This window comes from Theropithecus gelada, chromosome 6 (assembly GCF_003255815.1).
Source record: "Theropithecus gelada isolate Dixy chromosome 6, Tgel_1.0, whole genome shotgun sequence".
Classification (NCBI taxonomy): Eukaryota; Metazoa; Chordata; class Mammalia; order Primates; family Cercopithecidae; genus Theropithecus; species Theropithecus gelada.
This window is the reverse complement of record NC_037673.1, coordinates 67720114-67743199: the sequence shown is the minus strand read 5'-3', so window position 1 is coordinate 67743199 and position 23086 is coordinate 67720114. Positions and strand designations below refer to the sequence as shown.

Genomic DNA, 23086 nt, shown 5'->3' with positions numbered 1-23086 from the left:
ATTTATCCATATGAAAATTTAAAATGACAAATATAGCAAAATTCCTTAATCTAAGAAAAATGATATGAAAAATGAGAAATAGTAATTATAGCATTGGTTGTTTATTAAACTGATTAAACAGTGATTTTTGAGTCATCAATAATAGAAATATAAACATTGCAATAGAAAAAACAGGAAAGGCAGTTCTAGTAAGAAGAAAGGCAAATAGCCAATAAGCACTGTGAACGATGTCCATCCACCCTTAACCACTAAAGAAATTGTGCAAATAAATAACATAATGAAATACTTTTTGCCTGTCATATTGGTAAAAATTTAAATTTAAACAATGCCTATCTTCATGGAAACACATTCTCAAAAAACAGTGGTAGTAACTTAAATTGGCACATTTTTGAAGGGATTTATTCTAAGGAGAAACTTAATATATAAGTCAAGAAAATTAACTGTCTCTTTGTTTATAATAGTGAAAACAAATAGAAGCATCTTATTGAATAAATGTTTATCATTAGGGAATTAGTCAGATAAACACCAGAATACCAGCTCTGGATGGTGAGAATCCAAGTGATTTTTATTTCTCTGTACTTTTCTATAATGATTAAATGTATATGAAGATTACCATATTTATATCAGAAAATATAGTTTCTTGCTATTTAAAAAAGATTTTCAAATGGAAGCTTGTGAAGAAGCCACTAAGGGATAAGGGAATTGGATTTTTTTTATTTTTATTTTTTGAGACGTTTCGTTTTTGTTGCCCAGGCTGGAGTGCAGTGGCATGATCTCGGCTCACTGCGACCTCTGCCTCCCAGGTTCAAGCAATTCTCCTGCCTCAGCCTCCCAAGTAGCTGGTATTACAAGCATGCACCACCGTGCTTGGCTAATTTTGTATTTTTAGTAGAGACGGGGTTTCACCATGTTGGTCAGGCTGGTCTCAACCTCCCGACCTCAGGTGATACACCCGCCTCGGCCTCCCAAAGTGCTGGGATTACAGGCTGAGCCACCATGCCTGGCTGGGACTTGGATTTTTAAACCAAGTGGAACATAGGCTAACAGATATTTAGTTTTCTGGATGGAGGGTGATCTTAAGTGAACTTGAACAAATGGAGATCAAATACACGGAGCAAAGAACCATGGTTGGGGAAGGGAGAGAGAGAAAGTACATATAATATGCTCAGTTCTGGTATGATGTATTCAAAGAGCCTGTGTGAGGTCCAAATGGAGATGTCCAGGAGGCCATAGTACATATGGATTTGCAGCTGGGAGAGATGTTTAGGCTGGAGACCGAGATTTAGTGGTCAACTATAGCTAAGCTATTTTATTATTTACTGTCATAGTCTATTTTGTGCTGCTATAACAATGCCTGAGACTCTGTAATTTATCAATAACAGAAATTTATTTCTCACAGTTTTGGAGTCTGGGAAGTCTAAAATCAGGACATACACACAGGTTTGCTATCTGGTGAGGGCGGTTCTCTGCTTCCAAGATGGCACCTTGATTGCCATGTTCTATTGAGGGGAGGAGCACTGTTCTTCATATGGCAGAAGAGAGTGGAAGAGAAAGCAAACCCACTTCCACAAGCCCTTTTTCTAGTGGCATTAGTCCATTCATGAGAACTCAACCCTCATGACCTGAATACCTCCCATTAGCCCCCACCTCCCAGCAGTGTCGTACTGGGGGTTAAGTTTCAACTTGAGTTTTGGAGAGAACAAAAACATTCAAACCATAGTGCCTATATTTCTTCCAAGGTCTCTGGTCACTGGAGTCATGAAAACAAGGTGATTCGTATTCAGCCCAGATCATAGAAAACCCAAAATTTGTTGTCTCTCTTTGCTTGTTAAGCCTCTAGAAACAAAAATCAGAGAACAAAGTAGACTTCTTTATATCACACGTTAGATGTTAGTGCATATTGGAACAGTAGGCCCTTCTCTTGTATGTGTGGGTTTTCCCAGCAGCTTTCCTGGGCAGAGCGTTTGTTTGTTTGTTTAATATTATCTCTCTTTGTTTTGAACTTCTTAATCTTTAAAGATGCTCTGGTGCCTGGGACTTTTTAAGCTTCCCAGTCATCCTCCAATTTTTTTTTTTTTTTTTTTTGAAATGGAGTCTCACTGTGTTGTCCAGGCTGGAGTGCAGTGATACTGTCTTGGCTCATTGCAACCTCCGCCTTCCAGGTTCAAGCAGTTCTTCTGGCTCAGCCTCCTGAGTAACTGGGATTACAGGCACCTGCCACCACACCCGGCTAATTTTTTTGTATTTTTAGTAGAGACGGTGTTTCACTGTGTTGGCCAGGCTGGTCTGGAACTCCTGACCTCATGATCTGCCCACCTCGGCCTCCCAAAGTGCTGAGATTACAGGCGTGAGCCCTCGCACCCAGCCTCCGATTCTTTAATCTCGTGGATCAAGTCCTTGGGTAGATAAACAGTACATCCTGCTACTCTGCTCACATAATCCCGTCTCAACTGAGATAGCCATTTTTAAAATCCCTGCTCTTTTTACCACCACCTCTCCAATCCACCCTAAATAAATAATAACAACAGTAAAATACTAGTACATTTGGAGTGTCATAAAAATCCTATTCTTATTCTTTCTTCCTACTATGGCCAAGAATATGAAATTTTGGTCTTCTGAAACAATTTTCATAAAACCATGCACATGAATCTTCATGGGAGCAATGGAGCCACCAGATTCAACTGATGGAGGATTATGGGTGAACATAGCAGCCATAGTGGTCAATTTTTCACTGGCAGCCCTCTGGGAGAGAAGAAACAGAAAATTTACCAGCTAGGGAGGAAGGAATCTGTAATCATTTCAGTATAGAGACGAAAAAATAATCTGAGCACTTGTGGTCCCTCCAAAGGCAGGATTATATTATTGATTTTTAGTCTGTTCAAGCTGTTCAAGATCTTTTCATTTAACCCCCTCATTTTACAGAACTGGAAACGGTAACAGAGAAGGAACGTAAGACTTTCCCAAAGACACATAGCTGGCATGTGTAATAGGGCTGGCATGTGTATAGTTATATGAAAATTCTACTAAAAATCATTACAATTATAAATAAATTTGGGTGGAGGGTGGAGAATCAAAGCTGAGGGTGCAGGTACCTGGGATACCTTAGGTTTGATTCTCCTTCCTGTCAGTGGTGTATATGCGACATGATTGTACATCTCCTATACTTATTCTCCCATTTACATTTTTCCAGGAAATCATCTTAGGGACTGCCTCGAATCCTGTGCTTACTAAGAATGGCATGTGTAGTTCTGTACAGGATCATAGCACGGCATCTTATAAGAATAGTGATATCTTCTGATGATCAGTGGACAAATATATAAGGCTATAAAGAGTCTCCTAATGTTTTCCTCTCACTCTGGAGATCTGATAGCATAACATGAATCAGCATAGAGGCTCTGAGAAAATGTGAAAATAACAGACCTATTGTTTTGTTTTGAAGATCACTTAAGCAAATATCTAAAATCAGATCATGTAGAATAATTCCCTGACCTCAGTGAGTCTTCTTTCTAAACTGCTTTCTGTCTGCCTCAGCCATCTATTTCTGCAGTTCCACCCACGGCAGTTTTAAAGTGACTTTGGATAGCTGGGTGAAAAGAAAGAGGGCAATACATTAAGGCTCAGTTAATATAATTTGCATAATGAAATTGTCAAAGTGTTCTTGGCCCAAGAAAACTTGTTTATAAATGAAAGTGAAAGGGTTGAATGGACAATTTGAAGAGAGTGCCTTTTCAGCTCTGTATCATAGGATGTCTTGCCACTGAGTCAGCAAAGGTTTTTCTCCCACCTACTCCATGCCTTAAATTTTATTTTACTCATTCTTTTTTTAATATCTGTAAGTATTTAAGATTTTGAAATGTCTTAGTTGTTCTTCTTAAATGTAAAGTGCATGCTGTTGCATTTGATAGCAGTTTCTGTATAAGCCTGTAGGTGAACAAAACATAGAACTTCATAATACGTGGAGTGTATCGGATATACACATTTGTGGTAACCTTAGATATAACAGTCATTGAAGGGATATAATAGAAAATGGTGACATTTGATTATCAAAATAGTAGTGGAAATTCTAGGGCTTAGGTGGATTGCCAAATCTACTCATAAAATTTCATTCCAGGATCAAGAGAGAAACAAGACAATGGCTTTCATTCAGTATGATTGAAACCAAATGATTTTATCTTTAGCATTTGAAATGACAAAGTTTTCTAGACAAACACCCCTTCTTCCAGAGGGTAATCTTAATTGAGATAGCACTCCCTGGTTTATCAATTCCTCGCTTGGGTGGTGAAGAAGCCCCAGTTGTTGGTTCAAAGTTGATAGAGACTTTGCTCCCTAAATCACCTATTTTAGTGTCAGATAGGACAGCTTAGTAGTCAAGAGCTCTGGAGTCAGACTGTCTAGGTTTGAATTTTGGTCTTGTTCAATATTAACTGTGGGACCTTGAGAAAGTTACTTAACCTTTTGATGTTCAGGTTCCTCATCTGTAAAGTGGGGATAATATACTTACCTTATATAGGGTTGTTTTGATAAGTAAATGAAATAATCTTTAAAAAGCAAATCGCTTAGTTACTAAAATAATGTAAAAGTTCAAAAAATGATGAAGCACTTGTTTTATTATTGAAATATCATCTATATGTTGTCAGCTTGAGTGACTAAAAAGGAGCGAATTGTGTGAGGCATGGGCATTGAGCATTGGTAAAGTAGTATTTCCTGATGAGTGTTTACTCAGGAAAAGGTTGGTACTGACTTAATCGGCTCTTAGCCCTATATCCACTTGTGCTATTCTTATATGTATTTGTTTACGTTGAATGTATATCAAGAAATGTGTTACAGGCCGGGTGCAGTGGCTCACACCTGTAATCCTAGCACTTTGGGAGGCCAAGGAGGGTGGATCACTTGAAGTCAGGAGTTCGAGACCAACCTGGCCATCATGAAGAAACCCTGTCTCTACTAAAAATATAAAAATTAGCAGGACATGGTGGCACACGCCTGTAATCCCAAGTTACTCAGGAGACTGAGACAGGAGAATCTCTTGATTCTCCACCTCTACCTGGGAGGTGGAGGTTGCGGTGAGCTGAGATTATGCCACTGCACTCCAGCCTAAGCAACACAGTAAGACTCTGTCTAAAAAAAAAAAGAAAAGAAAAGAAAAGAAAGAAATGTGTTACATTTTAGATGTGGTAGGTAAAACTCTGCTATATAGAGCTACTAAATTCTGCACTTTACTTAAATATGACATTCAGATTTCTTGGCAGCAGACACTTCTCTGAAGAAAAGAACAGTGATAACCAGAAAGCAAAAGACCATTAAACATTTCAAACAACAGAACTGATTCTTCAATGACCTGAATTCTCTCAAATCGAATTTTTAACTCAACTTTTTAGTTTTTTTTAATCCTTTGAATTGGTACATAAAATGTACCTAATGACATGGCTTGTATGTAATGTTACATCCCATGTGGCATTTGCAAGGAAGGAAAAGTTCACTCATATTTGCTAGAGGAAGTAGGTGCTATTATGTGCTATATTGCTATGGGAATAAAGAAGAGATCCTTGCTCCTGTTGTAATGTGGTACTGAATTCAATAAATTCTATCATTTTTCTCTTTCTAGACTATGACTTTCCCCTCCATGTAAAGCAAAGGGCTCCACATATATAATTCCAGGAGGGGGAAATAGTATTTAGTTTAGTGTGAATCCCAAGGATAATAAGGGGGTAGCTATTGTATTTTCCTTTCCCATCTTTTTTCTCCCTTGGTCTCTTTTTCCTTCCATCCCTTCTCTACATATTAATATATGTGTGTGTGTGTGTGCACCCCCACACACCAGGAAGCTAGGCTGTGGCATGATGTATGCTCCCTAGTTTCCTAGGTTTTGTGTGAACTGGCTATGAGAAGTTGCCTCATAGGTGCCTTGCTTCTCTCCTAGGCTTCAACTTAGGTTAGGTATTCCTTTGTGCTGGTTTTATAATCTTGTGGGAGCCATTCCTTTAGCTTCTTGGCCCTTCAAATATAGATAAAACTTCGCTTTTTGAAAAATCATCAGAGCAAAGAAGATTCTATGAATATTATTGGAGTTTCACTCTCAGGAAAAATTAAGCCAGATGCAGTGTCACCTGTCTGTAGTCCTCACTACTTGGGAGGCTGAGGCAGGAGAACTGCTTGAGCCCAGGAGTTCGAGACCAGCCTAGATAGCATAGTGAGACTCAACCTCTAAAAAGAAAGAGGAAGAGAGGGAAGAAGAACATTACTGCAACATTACATAATTTTCTATCTTCTTAAAAGAGAAATTCCCAAGCTTGATTTAAGTATCTTTCACTACTCAGTGTAATCCTAAGTAGTGACTTTTCCAGGAAAAAAAAGATGTATTACAGTTTAAAGACTATATCTTAACAATATTTCTTGTTAACACTGAGCATAACATCCATATACAGGGACCTTAATATATGCATTTGGTGGTTTAAAATAATTTTGGCTTATCCTTTATTTAATTTCTGTCCCTATACAAATATTTTCAGTCAAATTTTTAGATTGAACAGAGAATTCAAAATATAGCGCAGTGATTTATTTTTGACCTTTGTGGTGGAAGGATGTTAGAGGTGAAAGGGTTGTTAAAGATCTCTTCTCCCCTTTTGTTTTATAATTTCTTTAATTTGAAATCCAGATGAGTTGAGTGTCTTACTCAAGAAATTTTATTTTTTCCTTTTTAAGCAGAGGGCTATTACTGCTGAAATATCTGTGAATGTTTTATTTTCTTTATCATTACTTTTAGATGATTATATAATCCATTGACTAGTTTATAGATCAATGTGGAAGTCTTGTGATTAAATCACTGTGGAAGTCTTGTGATTAAACATGATAGATTGATCATATGTGCTTATCTCTATTTCCTACCGAAACCTCCACAGATACGACAGTAAAGGGTAGAAGAGGCAAAAACTGACAAAATGAGAGAGTAGGAGAGGAGACAACAGCAAAACAAAAGTAATGGAGTTAGCAGAAAAAGAAAGCCACAACCTAAGCTGGCAGGAGAGGAAGTCCAGAAGTGGCAGTGGAACCATAGGACCCCAGAAAGCCTCATAAATGAGAAGCAGCATGATTCCCAAAGTAGACATGTGAGTGGAGCTGAGACAGGAGAATTGACGGCAAGTCTTCATACGAGTTAGTGAAATACCCAACTCTAGCAGAAGAGTAGTCGATTTCTTTCTGGAGAGAGAGAGCCAGAAGGACTCTGGACTTGGGTATACAAGGCTCATTTTACCTCTCAGTGAGGAAATTGGAGGAGTACTCTCTAGGTACTCTGACTTCCAAAGAGAAAAGACCTATGGGGATTTTGGTGGTCCCCCAACAAAATAGCACCACCAGGGTACCCTGGCAAAGACGTGAAGTTAAAGATGAGAACATGTTGTTTTCATTTCTACATTCCTCTCATAATATGAATTTCCTGCTATGCCAAATGCAATTCCAGTATTCAGAGTGACACATTTTCTATAAAGCAGGCCATCTAAATGCAAGCCACCTACTTCTGGTGCTCAACAACAACCAACAGTGTGTTTCAAATGCTATAGGGAAAACCACCTGTGTTAGGTTCACTGTGGGCTTTTAGGCTAGGTTTTTAATCCCCTTCAGTTTCACTTTCCTACTTTGTAAAAAGGGGAAAATGTATATAAAGTAGTTAGGATAATGCTTGGCACATGGTAAGTGCTCATCACATTTTAGTTAATAATATTTATCATCATCTCATTTTCAGTCACAGTTAAAGATTTTTCACCAACTGATCAGGGCAAAAGAAGCCTTCCTTCAGTATGATTTTTCTTTGAAAGTTCTAAATGCTCAGAAGAAAAAGCAAGTTCTTTAGTATGCTGTATTTTTTGTAAGCATTCATCTGCAGAAATATGGTACAAGTAGTGCTGATAAATTAGTCTTTCCTATGGTTGCATGGGAATGTGAAAAACCCTTGAGATAATCACATGCTGTGGTCACTATAGCAACAGCTCACCCTTGTCTTTCCTTTTTTGAGCCTGTCTTAAATCAGAATCCTAAAACAGAGTTATTAGTGGTTATTTGTACCCATAATTTTTTTTCAACATGAGAAAAGCTATTGTATATTTGTTTTCCATAGATAGCCTATTAGCTTAGTGGCCTTTGCTTTCATGTGACTGCTGTCAGCTGATCTTTCCAAGTTGTCTGAAAGAGCTGATGGTTCCATTTAGGTTGGGAGCAGGAACAGGTGCTTTCAGCCTTAAACTCTTTTCAGGTTGCCAGTGGTGGGTACGTGATGGAAAAGGGAGTTCTTAGAAGCAAAGCTGGGGCAGTGACTTGCTCAGCAGCAAATGCTTTGCTTTAGTTGCTGTGTTCCTTTATTTCCTAGCCTTGGATGGGTGGCATGTTCTACACAAATAACTATTTTCTTCTTCTGAGCTCTTGCCCCAACCACAGATCCAAGCCATGAGCAGCACATAGCAGCTTCTCTTTTGAGTAGTTCTGTTTATCCTCCATAGGCATCCATACTCCTTAACTGTTTACCTCAACCAGAGGCTGGTGAGTACTGAGCTGACACAAAGCTCAAGGTATAAACCCCATTGTATTATAACGGTGCTTTGCCAAGCTTGTGGAAACCAGTAAAATCCCCATTGTATTATAACAGTGCCTTGCCAAGCATGTGGAAAGCAGTCCAAGGGCAAAACATGATAGGTAAATTGACTCCTCCTTAGGTCATCCCCTTGCTTCTTCCTAGAACTTTTTCTGTCATAAATAAGATCAGAAACCCTGCCACCAGTCATCAGCCTGACTGGCAAACCTTTGCTGTTTGGCTTTGGGCCTCTGTGATTGTAAAAGCCTCTCTGTTGTCCCCTTTCCTTCACCTTCCAGCTCCTCATTTGAGACTGTCTTGAGGGGAATGAGAGAGCAAAGGACTCTTCACCCTCTTACTGACCCTGTTCTTACTACTGTATTCCATCCCCTCTGGCTAATGGGAGTCAGGTCTTTGCTGCACACAGGTACCCAGCACTCTGCAAGTCACCTGCCGTGTGGATGGAAATAGTCATAGGAGTTCACACTTAACTCAGTGACCCTCAGAATGAGGCTGCTGTTGCTGTTGATTGCTCTGTCCAAGTTGTCTGAAAGCACCATGTGCCAGGCATTTTAATTTTACGTGTTTTATCTCTTTAATCTTCATATCAATCCAGAGTTGTACCAGATAAACTGGATACAACTTCTACTGGTTAGAATCCTGAATCCATTTCAGAATCAGTTTCCTGAGGTTCTAACATAGGAGAAGTTCTGTCTGATGCTGACATCTTAACTACTTCTCTACTACCAGAGACAGTTATGCCACAAGCCTTAGCCTTAGAAAGGATGCACATAAGCAGTACCAGGCAGAATGTCATCAAGTGCTAAATCAAGTAGATTATAATAACAATAATAGGCTGGATGCGGTGCCTCATGCCTATAATCCCAGCACTTTGGGAGGCCAAGGTGGGAGGATTGCTTGAGCCCGGGAGTTTGAGACCAGCCTGGGCAACATAATGAGACCTCCTCTCTACAAAAAATAAAAAAAATTACCCAGGAGTGGTGGCACACCTGTGGTCCCAACTACTTGGGAGGCTGAGGTGGGAGTATCCCTCGAGCCCAGGAGGTCAAGGCTGCAGTGAGCTGTGATCTCGCCACTGCACTCCAGCCTGGGTGACAGAGTGAGACCTTGTCTTTAAAAATATATATTTTAATATTGCTTATATGTGTGCACATTTTTACTGTGTTTGGTTCCAAAAAGAATTATAAGCCGGCAAAATACCTAAATAACTCCTATGTGATTTTCATAATAACCCAGTGATTAAGGTATTATCTGTATTTTTAAAATGACAAAACTGATTCTCAGGTTAAATGACTCAGTTAGTGAGTCAGGGCTGGGTTGTAATCAAACACAGAGCAGCACTTTGTCAGATATTTCCCCGGTGGCAGTGCAATTAGTTTTCCCAGTGAAAGTGGCATCGAGTCCTCTATCCTGTCTGTGATAACAGTAATTTTGTCGCTTCTGTCCCTACTCTTCTGCCCCTGGAGAAATAGCATTACTGTGGTTTGATTCAGTTCTCTATCAGACAGGCCCTTGAATGCAGAATCAAAAGGTCATTCACCTTGAAACACTCAACACAGAACACATCCCTAAGTAGTAAAGGTATAACATGAGAATGATGGACACCAACTTTCTTGTTCTAGAAAGTGAGAGAAGTAGGGTACAGCATTATCTCTATCTATAACATTTTTATTTCTTAAATATACCCGAGGAAACAAAAAAGACAGACTGTTGGGAAGAAGAGAGAAAAGTTTGATTTATTTTCCTATTGAGAGCCAGTTTTTCAAAATTTATTACCAGGATGTTATGAAATAATCAGTGTTACATGCATGGGGAATTATCTATGATGCTTATAAATTAACCTTCTAAACTTGTTATCAATGCTAAAAAAAAAACTTGGATTTTTTTTTTTTTTGTTATTTTTGTTTTTTTGTTTTTTGAGACAGAGTCTTGCTCTTGTCACCCAGGCTGGAGTGCAGTGGCGTGATCTCAGCTCATTACAATCTCTGCCTCCCGGGTTCATGCCATTCTCCTGCTTCAGCCTCCTGAGTAGCTGGGACTGCAGGCGTCCGCCACCACGCCCGGCTAATTTCTTTGTATTGTTTTAGTAGAGACGGGGTTTCACCATGTTAGCCAGGATGGTCTCCATCTCCTGACCTCATGATCCACCCGCCTCGGCCTCCCAAAGTGCTGGGATTACAGGCGTGAGCCACTGTGCCTGGCCTGTTTTTGTTTTTTTGAGACGGAGTCTTGCTCTGTTGCCCAGGCTGGAGTGCAGTGGCACCATCTTGGCTCACTTCAACCTCCACCTCCCGGGTTCAAGTGATTCTCCTGCCTCAGCCTCCCAAGTAGCTGGGATTATAGGCATGTGCTGCCGCACCAGGCTAATTTTTGTATTTGTTAGTAGAGACGGGGTTTCACCGTGCTGGCCAGGTTGGTCTCGAACTTCTGACCTCAAGTGACCTGCCTGCCTCGGCCTTCCAAAGTGCTGGGATTACAGGCATGAGCCACCATGCGGGGCTGAAAATACTGGTTTTTGATCATCCCAATCTAACCTCGTTGAAGGCAAATAGATATTTATTCATCTGTGTCTCTTAGTGCCCAACAGAATATCCTGATTCATAGTAGGCTGATGAATGATCAAATGCAGAAGAGAGGAGCTTTGCCCTCATCAAATGCTCCATTCTGTTGTAATAAGTAATTTCATATAGGTATAGAAGTAGAAATATTCCCTCTGCAGTTTAATATTCGGTTTTGCCTTATTCATGCTTTAAAAATCCCAGCTTTCTTACTTTTTTACCTAAGATTATTGAAGGAAAAAATGTATCTGTTCACTAACGGCTGCAATTCATTGTAGCAGCCATATATACGTGGACAGCCTACATGCTACCACACTTGAAATTCCGCTTAATGTGCGCTCATAAAGTACAAGTTCCCACCCCTTCGAACTCAGTGTTCAGTATATGAGCTTGCGGTGTTTAAGAAACTAGGGAGACTGAGGTATTTTCATAGCTTGTTATCCTCTCCTCTCCCACAAAGTGCAGCCATGATCTGACACATGATCAATGGGCTGAGCCTTTTTAGGATGCAGAAGATGCTCCCTGTGTCTGTGGATCACAGTGGCAAACAATACCGACTTCTGCAATGATATTTTGCCTCCCTGGTGTTCAAACTTCTTCAGTTAAGCCTGTCTGGAATCTATTTAACTATTATACATCAAAGCTTTTTTTTTTTCTTTTTTTTTTTTTTTAATGAAAATGGTGGGGTGGAACCAAAGAGGAAAACCTGTATCTTTGCCAAGGAGCTCTGTCTCCTTCCCCTATGACTCATACTTAGGAAAGCTGAGGGTCTTTGGATAGCTGCTTGAGTCACATTGAGGCAGGTCTCCTGGCACTTTCAGATACTTTTAAAATTTTCTCAGGCAATAAAAGATGTTTTTCAAATTGTTCATTCCCTCTTTCTGGGCCAGCCTAAGAGTTTTTGTTTAGCTAAAGTATGGCTTTTTTATGCAAGATTTGCCAGCCAGAACAGATGAACCTGGAACTTTGTATTTGGTTTATTACTAAAGAAACAGCTCTTTCATATTCAAAATTGTAACTGTTCTTTCTTATGATTGTCATCCTATTAAAAGGAATTACCTCTGGTACTTAGCCTTCCTGTGACCTGAAGTTTGCATTTGGTCATTGTTAAGAATTTTCTTAGCATGTTATGTTTGTACAATTTCAGATATTCAGTTTAAAAAAGTTTGATTTTTGGTATGAGAGACTAGCTTGAGCTAAATAGAGGAGCTGCCTGTTAAATGTATTATAGTTATGCTGATTTTTACTATTTGGCAGCAGAAGAAAGAAAGAAAGGTCACCTTAATTTTTCTGTCTTTACATATAAACAACTAAGGGTTTTTGTTTGTTTGGTGAGTGGTAAAGTAAGCCTTTCTAAAAACCAATTGGACTGACAAATATAAATCTCAATTTTTAAATATCTTTCCTTTTTAAACTGCAAATAGTCATTATGTTCCAAAAACTGTCAAGTAATTTCTTAATATCTCTATGCCCACCTCATCCTACTCCCCTTTTTTTAGAGTTCAAGCATTTCTGCTGTAGGAATTGCCAGATAACAGAGGTTTGATAAAGTAACAGTATATAAAACAATAATTTACATTACGTAGGAAAATTAACTTTGGATGACTCTCTCAGATATAAGTTGGATCGCACTGAAGTATTTGAGTAGAAAATAAAATGCTTTACTAATGGGGAGTGATCAATTGCTGAAAATTTTATCTTCTATAAAACTTGATCTTCAGTTATAATGTACTTCAGGGACCTTACATTTAACTTTAGTTGATTTTATCATTTTACCTTGAAATTTTAGATGCCGACTTGCAGGACCCACCATTCCCATAATAATAATCTCTGTTGGCTGCCCAAAGTGGGTACCATATGGTAGGGGAATGGAGGCTAGTGGAATAAAGTAAAATCAGCTGTGGACTGAATGGTTGCTTGTTTATCTTTGAGTCTTTATTCACTTGTTTGTATCACTGCCATTTTTCTGGTTTAATAGAAACTTGTAAATGACGGATGTTTTAATGAGTAGATATAGGCTTATTGTCTTTTAGAGTCATTAAACTTAAGTGCTGGAAGGAGTTCCAGGGGTCTGGTGTAGTCCAGAGTTCAAGTGTATTTTATTTGGCCCATAAACTGTGTTTTTATAAACAGTATAATGAAATCAATTTGCTTGATCGTAATACAAGCAGCTTTGTACCTATTGTCTTACATGATTCATGCATTTATATTAACTGACTGGCCCCTGTAGACATTTGAATTCATGATCCAGATAACCCTACCTGTTCGTTTTACAGTTGCAGGAACTGAAACCCTGAAGGATCGAGTGACTTTCCAAAGTTAAACAACTAGTTCAAAGCAATTCCAGAACTGTTTTACACTAAGTTTATTTTTCTGGAGATTCTGCTTCTAAATTTAGAAGAGATGTTTATTTTTCACTGTTAGAGACCTTTGTGAAACCACAAAAATGTTTTTTAAAGATGTCCTACGAATAAAAGAAGTTGAGAGGCAGTGGTGGAATAATGAGAGTGAGGGGTCTAATTTAGGTCCTATTGCTAACTGTGCTTATCCTGGGTAAATCATTTTATCTCACCACGTCAAGATTCCTCATCTATAAAGTAAAGGAATTAGACTAAATAATTTTACATCACGTAGAACAGGGCTGGTAAATTCTCAATAAATAGTCCAGTATACAATAGATATTGAAGGTCTCTGCCAGCACTAAATTAAAGATTCTCTAATTCAATATTAACTTTTTTTTCTCTCCCCTATCACCAGTTTACTTGGCCTAGGTTGCTTTCAAAGCCTCTTCTGGGGTTGAAAGGAGTCTGTTTTTTTATTGAGTTCCTGTTAGGAAGTTCTGTGAACCCATGTACTCTGGCTTCTGTCCTCAACTTATTGGCTTCACTCTCCTAGCAGCTTGTCTGTTCCCTCAACTTTCACTAAAGAATCCATGTATCATCCTTTTATGTATTGTGGGAAGGAACAGTAGGGGGAATGAGGACTAGGTGGCTTTCCACAATGACCACATACTACTCCACTTCCTCTGCCATCTTTCATCTCCTCCTGCCTTGTACAAAAACGGCAGCATTTCTTCTTGACTTCAACTTTATTTTAGCCAGGATGATACTTCACAAGCGGAAGTGAATTACTGTTTCAAATATAAATAATCCTCATGAATTTCAGCATGCATTATTGGTATTTACACAGTCTTAGCAGGCCTAGTCACTGTTGCCAAATCATCAGGCACCTACTTGAGTCCTTATTTACTTGTTTGTAGGATGCAAAATGATAGATAACTTGTCTCCAGCCTTTTAAGAGCTTAAAAGCTTAATAGAGGAGTCAGTAGAGTTACAGAAATAGAAACTAGCTATGAATTGGATTGTATCACTGGAAGTATGTCCAACCTTACTTTTGCTGCAAACAAAGAATGCCTAGGGATTTAACTTTTTCATGTGTTAGAGAATCAGAATGTTTAAAATACTGAGATGCCTTTCTTCTTTAAAAAAAAATCTGATTCTTAAGAAATCCTGATTAGTACTGAGCTTCTCTTCCCTCAGAAATACCCCTAAAGAAATCCATAATCTCACACACAAACACATATAAATCTGCTCAACACCAGCTTAATTCTTTTCTGATTTTACCCTGGTGTGCTTCATCTCCTGGGCCAGGCCCTTTGCCTGCTTATTTCTTTTGTGGCAGACTTAATCCTGACAACTTCACTAAGCTAGCATACTCCAGAATTTCTGGTTTTTATTTCTATTCTATTCCTTTGTTTTCCTCCTTTTTTTTTCTTTCTCACCTTTCTTTTTCCCAGAATTATTCAAAACCAGTGTTTAATTAATATGTGTGATTTTCCTATCTTAGTCATTGTATTATTTATGATTTTGCAGAAATTTTTTCTGTAGTTCCTAGCCAAAGCTTTAGGAGACATAAGGAAATGTTTGCATGTATTTAAAACTGGCTCATTTATTGCTCATAAATTTCCTACTGAAAACCAAAACATTTATCTTATCTCTATCCAAACCAAGCCAGTTTCCACAACTTTATATGCTTTTATAAACAGGACTGGTTTGGGATCCAGTTTTTCTCAACTTCCTACTGTTCCTAGGTAAAGACCCTCTGTAGCCTAACCTTGGGCTTCAGCAACTGCCTCTCAGTCATTCTGAAGCTGACCTGTGAGCCAGTGTGCGTACAGCTTTAGAGAGGCTGGAGAAGTCTTACCAGCTGCTTCTGGGTGCAGTTTCACTGATAGGTCAGGTGGTGGCCACAAAGCCATTTTCTGGTTTTAGGACCAACTCCAGAAGGGCACCTCAGTGATCACTGTAAATACTTGTTTCTTCTCCCATTCTCCCCACAAGTAATCCTTCCTGGTTATCTACACATATTGCTCTTTGGAGGCTGATAAAATAGTGTTCCAGGCTTTAGACAAAGAACACAACTGGCTTCATTCTGACTGCCTCCCTTACATACCATGAAAGTGAGAGAGAGAGAGAGAGAGCAGCAGAGCGTAGAGTCTGTCTATAGGTGTTTTTTTCTGTATCAGAAAGGGAGAGATGTCATCTTTAAGATAGGAGTTAGGGCTAGGCCTGATGGGAGGCTGAGGCAGGAAGATTACTTGAGGCCAGGAGTTTGAGATCAGCCTGGTCAACATAGCAACACTTCCATCTCTACTTAAAAAAAAAAAAAAAAGGAATATAGGTCACCGTTCCTAAGCAAAAGGTAGCTAGCTACTCATTAAATGAAGCAGAAATATGTCTTCTAGACTGAGAGTTAGATCTGGCAAAACCACAGGCAGGTCAGAGAGCAGGGAGAGAGAGAATAATTTGGTGACATGTGTCCTACTTTTGATTGCTTTCTGTTTCATGAGAGGATGTGGATAAGAATAACTCTCCTGGAATAGTTTCTAGTATATCATATTTATACCAGTGTGTTTCCAGGTGAAATGCTAATGGCCTCTTTTTATAAGCCCTTGGTCTGACAAATTCAGACTTTGATATCTAACAAGTCCCTCTGTTATCTATCTACATTTCAAAAAACGTGTTGTTATGCTGCATTTATTTAGCACTCCACATTTGCGAAATTCTATGCCCCTGTTATTCTCTACCAAAAATCTACTTACTCATCACCATTTTTAGACTAGCAGGCAGGGATTCCAGAAAGTCTAATGGCTATATGTAGGGCTCAAAAAAAGAAACTACTCACAAGCTAAGTTTTAATTTTTTCAAATTCTACTGGGAAATTGACAAAATATAAGTTATAAACCAACCAATAGATATTGTGGTGGTTTTATTACCCTATTTGCTTTTCCTCTTATAAAATTAATAACTCTAGATCTAGAAAGGGACCCAAGGAGGTTACCTATATAAAATTTGCTTAAATTGACGAGCAAACCCTGGGGAGGTTGAATACAGAGGGGGCTTATCTTGACTGTGGTCATGATTATGCAACTGGATACATTTGTCAAAATTGATAGAACTATAAACTGAAAGTGTGAATTTTTTTGTTTGTACATTGTATCTCTGTAAACTTGACTTTAATTTTTTAAAAATTAGAACTTTTAAAGAAAGACATTTGGCCAGGCACGGTGGCTCACGCCTGTAATCCCAGCACTTTGGGAGGCCGAGATGGGCGGATCACCTGAGGTCGGGAGTTCGAGACCAGCCTAACCAACGTGGAGAAACCCTGTCTCTACTAAAAATACAAAATTAACCAGGCGTGGTGGTACATGCCTGTAATCCCAGCTACTTGGGAGGATGAGGCAGAAGAATCGCTTGAACCCAGGAGTCAGAGGTTGCAGTGAGCCAAGATCGTGCCATTGCACTCCAGCCTGGGCAACAAGAGCGAGACTCCATCTCAAAAAAAAAAAAAAAAAAAAGAAACACATTTTTATCTGCATTGTGAAGGTAGATAGTGAATTCATTGGAAATATTCAAGCCCAAACTGGTTGACTTTTGGTGGCAGGGTGGGAGAGGTGTTTTGGAGGGGATTCTTGCACTTGATGCTTTTATTTTGTGCAGGCTAAGTATATATGTATGTGGAAAGTTAAAATTACCTTAAATTCTTTGAGTAAGAATCTGAGATCCCAAGCAGGAAATTTTAACTTATAATACTGATGTTTTTATTATCGATTTATGTATTAAACCCTGCCCTCTTTTTTTTAGTACTTGACAAAAATATAATAGTCATTAGAAAATTATCTCATCAAAATTTGATTTTATTTGTGGTAGCTGGGGGCGACTAATAATTGTTAGTTTTGAAATTAACAATTGTGAAAGCAGAATTTCTAGCAGGATGAAAAAGAAAATAATGAGAAAGTGAGTAGCAGTGATTGAATCAGATTCTGATTTAAATAGTCACGTGACACTCTTGTCCTTTGGTTTTAGTTCAAGGAAGCGCTCATTCCTTTTGATAATTACTAACTTTCTTTCATTGATAAGATCCTCAGTCTACACTGCAGGCTTTGAAGCCAGCCATATTTTCTTCTTGGCATTCTTTCTTTCCTCCCTTTACCCTGACCCCATCTCCCATCTCTATGTCTACCCAGCTCTGTGGCTGAGGTTCCCATCTGTAAAGCCTGTTGCCACAGGATACAGAATTCACTGGAGCGGAGGAAAAGCTGCATGTGTGTGTTTAGGGCTGGTGGCTCTCGGAATCAGATAAACATTGTGGAAAGCTTGCTCATTCATGTGGAAGAGCCAGTGTTGCAGCTAAATGGTGGAGCTGTGAGCTGCTGGGCTCCAGGCTCTGGCATCTGTGCATTGGGCCTGCCCAGCCTGAAGCATTTTTATTTGTGAGACCAAAAGAGCTGATGAGCACTGCCACTTTAGCCATTCAACAATAACAAAACCTTTATTTCAACCCCATGGAAGAAAGGATATATTTTACTTTTTTTTTTCTTTCCTTTTTTTGGTGTGTATGTGTGCTATGAGTGCTGTGTGTGTGTGTGTGTGTGTGTGTGTGTGTGTGTGTGTAGACGGGGTCTCGCTGTGTTGCCTTGACTGGTCTCAAACTCCTGACCTAAACAAGAAATCCCATGTGACTTTTACACACAATAAAGTATCTCCTATATAATCACAGTCAGTCTCTCGTGTTTTTCTTTTCACTCTTGGTCTCTTTTATATAACCTCTCTTCCCTTCTAAGAAATCTCTGCAATATCCAAGACTTTCACTCCCATGTCGGTTTGGCAGCCTGTGATTCTGCTCCCCTTCTTTCCTGGTAACATCAGTCTTAAATGAGCAGCAGTGCAGGAAGATGCCCTTAAGAGTTCTGAGTATGGCCTGAGTTTTGAGAAGAGGAAGCTTCTCAGTTCCTGCTATTTGATTGGCCGTGGTTTGGCTTCCTAGGCAAGCTCTGTCTTCACCTGAAAATCCTACTCAACACTGGGGACAGAGATCTTTTTAGCCATGGGAAACCAACTTTTAGAACTAGAGCTGGAACTTGAGCGTATACTTCGTCACTCTTATGCTCCTCCAAGAAATACACATTTTCTTAGAATTTTTGTAAGTATAATCACATTTTATAAGCTGAAAGTTCAGAGTACCTTTAGCCTTCATGAGCACAACCTTGTTGGGGTTATTTGCATTATATTTGTTTCTCTTTTCTACACTCACATGTTTGCCTATCTTGACAGCCTGCTGGCCTAGGCAATAATAAAGCTTCTGTCGAGGTGAGCAAACAGCTGATGGCATAGGCGCACAGAGGGGACTCCTACAGTGGCTGTCTGTAATCTGCCAGGCTGGTGGTCAGAGCAGGCGAGAACAAAAGCCAGTCTGTTTGCAGGCAAATTGGAAAATCAATGTGTTAGTTGTATTCTTTTCTCTTTGCCTTTCTTCTGGCAGAAAGAGAGAATGCTCATCTAGCAGTCCGCAGAATCATTCCAGGCAAGTGCCCATTCCAGAGACTCACTCACCTGACATATTACTACTGGAAGTTGAAAAGTCCCCACCTTTATTTGTCTGAACTGCTTCAAAAGTCACCAATACAAATTCTTCTCAAACTTGCCATCCAAAATTGAACCCCGCTGGCCCAGTGTTTTGACTTGTTTATATTCCAGATAGCCACTCACATAAGCTTCTCTTTTTAATGCTGATGGGGGCCTAGAAGGGAGTTCATTTGCTACCTGACTGGGAAATTCAGGAATTGCACTTTGGGCATCATATTTTATAGTAAGTTTGTAAGTATTTCACTGCTATTCCTCAGTTTATTTTTTGTGAGAGTTCATTGAAAATGTCCTAGACTGGGCACAGTGGCTCATGCCTATAATCCCAGCTCTTCAGGAAGCTGAGGTGGGAGGATCACTTAAGGCCAGGAGTTTTAGACCAGCCTGAACAACATAGCAAAACCCTGTCTCTACAGAAATAAAGAAGGAGGCAAAGGTTCGGATCGCTTGAGTCCAAGAGTTCAAGGCTGCAGTGAGCTGTGATCTTGCAGTTGCACTCCAGCCTGGGTGACAGAGTGAGACTTTATCTCTCAAAATGTATATACAATAAAAAAGAAAGAAAATGCCCAAGACATAATTGGGTCTAGGATTGTTAGGGCTTAGAGAGCAAAGCTCATACCAAGTAGCCTTGTCCCAGGATAGGAGAGGGAGTAGACTTATTAAAGACTTCTCAGTGTCTTAACAAATATCTCAAAGGGCTGCTGTGCAGAGATGATTATATTCGATGTGTGAAGTCTTGAGTAACTTTCCCTTTAGGCTTCTGAGAGAGAGAGTCTGTGAAGGAAGGGCTTTTAAGAAGAAGAGACTTTCTTGCTCTTCCATGTGTTGAAGTTAGCCTTAGAAGCTTAGCAGATGGCTTTAGATGTTTTAATTTGAGCTTTGAAGGTCTAAAACTAGGCTCTCATTATCAGTCTTTGTTATTTTTCAAAGCCTAAAGGTGGTCTGTTGATCATGAATAAGAGAAAGGTGTTTGGTTGGATATGGTCATGGTGTTCTTATTGTAAAGTTCATCATCAAAAAAAAGTTACAACTTTAGTGGTCATTGGAAACATCCTGGGCCAGAACCTTAGATTTAAAATGAGGATTAGGTTTAAAATCATCTTGAGTGAGGGTAGTAATTGGCATTTGATATATTTTTTCCCAAAGTCATTACCAAAAAACATTATATTTTGTTTTGTTCCTTTTTAAAGGAAAAATTGACTAAACCCAACAACTGCTACTACCAAAAACCCTTTAGCCTCTAGCAATCCCTTTTGTCTTTAGCACTGATCATGCTCCACCCTGTATTACTATTAAATTTTGTGTGCATCTTTTTTGTAATGAGACTCTAAATGCCCCAAAAAGGAAATTTATGTATCTTCATATATACCATAGACATTAACAAAAGATTGGGACATAACAGCATTTAATACCAGTATTGATTAAAGCTCTTTTTTTTTTTATTGGCTGAAAAACCTATGGGCCAAGAATTGTGTCAGTACAGGAATCAGTATTGAGCAAGTCAATCTCTGTCTCTGCTAACCCAGGAACTCACAGGCTGATGAGGAAGCATCACCATCATTGAAGCAATACACCTGATATTTCACTTGACTTTTTTCTTTAAAAAATGAAACTCATTTTTAATTGGTCATTTCATGTTAAATCTCAGATTGTTCAGAGAAACAAGAATAAAGTAGCTAAATTATTGATTTGAAAATGTTGCCTGGGCAACATAGCAAGACCCTGTTTGTACAAAAAATAAGCTGAGCATAGTGGCATGCACCTATACTCCCAGCTACTTGGAAGGCTTAGCAGGAAGGATTGCTTGAGCCTAGGAGTTAGTTTGAGGTTATAGTGAGCTAGGATTGCACCACTGCACTCCATCCTGGGCAACAGTGAGACCCTGTCTCAAAAAATAAAAATAAAAAATGAAATACTAAAAGGTGTATTTTGTTTCATTTCTGTGCAGAGGATCTTATAAGATCAAATATCTAGGTCCCCTATATAGTGCCTTTCTCTGGCCATGTCACTCTTATTCTAAACCTAATTTGACATATTTCTCTATTTGTGATTTTAAAGGGGCTAATTTGTAGAGAAAAATAGAGTGAGAGAGACATTTTCTAGCAAAACCTAAAGTATTGAAGAGAATCAGGCGGCCTAGAAGACCCTAAATCCATAAAACATCTTTGGATCTTATTTTTGCCAAATCTCTCACCAGAGCACTAATAGATATCCTAAATTAAATACTATTTCTCACTTCCTCTCCTTTTCTTAGCTATTACTTTGGCAGAGAACCTGTTCAGAGGAAACCATCCCAATAGCAGATGGCAGGAAATAGCAGGAGGCAGACTGAATTATCAGCCTCTAAAAGGCACTAGTATTCATCTGTACCGTTGACTCCCAATTATGGCATGGAATCCTTTAGCACTAGGTTTTTGTCTCTCCTCTTGCTTTTTAAGAAAAGAGTTTGATTTTCGTGGGGCCCAGTGATTGGCCTGCTTCCTGAATGATTAAGGAAAGCATGGGGATTTCAGGTAACATGATATAGTATAGTATATGAAGGTCCATCCTAATCAAAGTAGATAAATAAAAAGAGAGACTACAGAGCCCTTTCCACCCCCATCTTAGAGCACAATCTCCACTTAGTCTTTTGTCATGAACTCCAGGAACTAGGAGTAGCAGCTTCCATCCCAGGTGTTAGCAATGTGCGTGGACTAAGGCAAAAGCAGCATTTGGAATTCCTTTCCAAGCACCATTCCTTTGTAGGTATACTATTATTGTATATAACTCATACTGGGCTGCTTCAGACTTTTAAGACCCTGTGGGGAGCTATAGGAAGTAAGGGATAAACTGATGAGCTACAATGGAACTGTGAAGAAGGCAGTGTGGGATTGTGGATCTTGGAGGACATGAATGTTAAATTTTACTCAACTTTTATTTCTTTTCCTCTGTTTTCCTTTGACTCAGTGAAGAATGTCCCAGTCTCTCCTAAGAGCCACAGGAAATATCACTGTTACTCAAAGCTGATTCTCCTCTACAGAGTTGCTATGCTATCCTATTTTTTATTTTCTTCGTTTGTTTTAAATTTCCAAAGTTTCAGCTTAAGCTTCACACCTCTTCTAATGAAATATCTGTTTATATAATGCCATGATTAGTATTTTCCCCAAATCATTTTTCATAAATCTCTTAAAATAAGGTATTGAGGTAAGGGGTATAAGGAATACAATTTTTGTAAATCTTTTTTGTTATTTATTAGTTTGCCTTCTCTTTACCATTTCAGACTTTGTGGTTAATGAGTTTCATTCTCAAGTTTTTATCAACTGTTGACTTTTATGAATTTCTGTCACATTGCACACTAAATATCTAAGAGAAGGACCTATCGATGGAAGATGTGTTTTAACATGTAAGAGTTAACACCAGTTTTCTCTTCTCTTCTGCTTATTTAGATTTCGACACAGCCCCAACTGCTGGTACCTGAGAAACTGGACTATCCACAGCTGGATTAGGCAGTGTCTAAAATATGATGCACAAGACAAAGCCTTATATACCCTTGTAAATAAGGTGAGTGGTTCCATAGATCTGCAACCTGTTTTTCTGAGTTTAGATGATATGATGTTTGTACCTACTGTAGTACAGCAAAGAATAACACCAGAAATAACTTTTAAAAATTATTTGACCTCAAATATTCTTCTTATTAACAGAATGAAGCTGGGTATAAGTTAATAAATTAAAAAAAAAAAAATCCTGAGCTGCTGCTTTTCCAAACATAGTGACTCAGAAAAGGACAGGTATAAGCAAAAGGTAGTCTAATCAGAAGAACTCTCCAGTGGTGGTCATTTCATTCTTGATTGCTAAGCCTTAGATTTCTTGCCTGTTTCCCTCTGGTGAAGTGTAGGGAAAAAACATGACCATGTTTGCTCCTATGTCTTTTGAGTTCCCTGACTCCTCCCATCAAGCCTGAGACCCTCTAGGATTAGGATCTTTCTAACTGTTACAGCACCCAAGAGTTGAGTCTTACTTACCTTCCACAGTATGCAGTAAAT

The 23086-nt window shown here is 38.9% G+C and overlaps 1 protein-coding gene across 4 annotated transcripts in view; it reads left to right on the top strand.

Annotated features, from left to right (window-relative positions):
* MRPS27 (mitochondrial ribosomal protein S27) overlaps positions 1 to 23086 on the top strand; it is a 99752-nt gene that overhangs the window by 58591 nt on the left and 18075 nt on the right. For 3 of the 4 annotated variants that reach the window (XM_025389443.1, XM_025389444.1, XM_025389445.1), the window contains one exon: positions 22490 to 22604. In XM_025389443.1, the coding sequence (XP_025245228.1) occupies positions 22490 to 22604 (115 nt within the window). Of the gene's footprint in view, positions 1 to 18963; positions 19006 to 22489; positions 22605 to 23086 lie in introns of all 4 variants that reach the window. The other variant, XM_025389442.1, reaches the window with a different exon arrangement.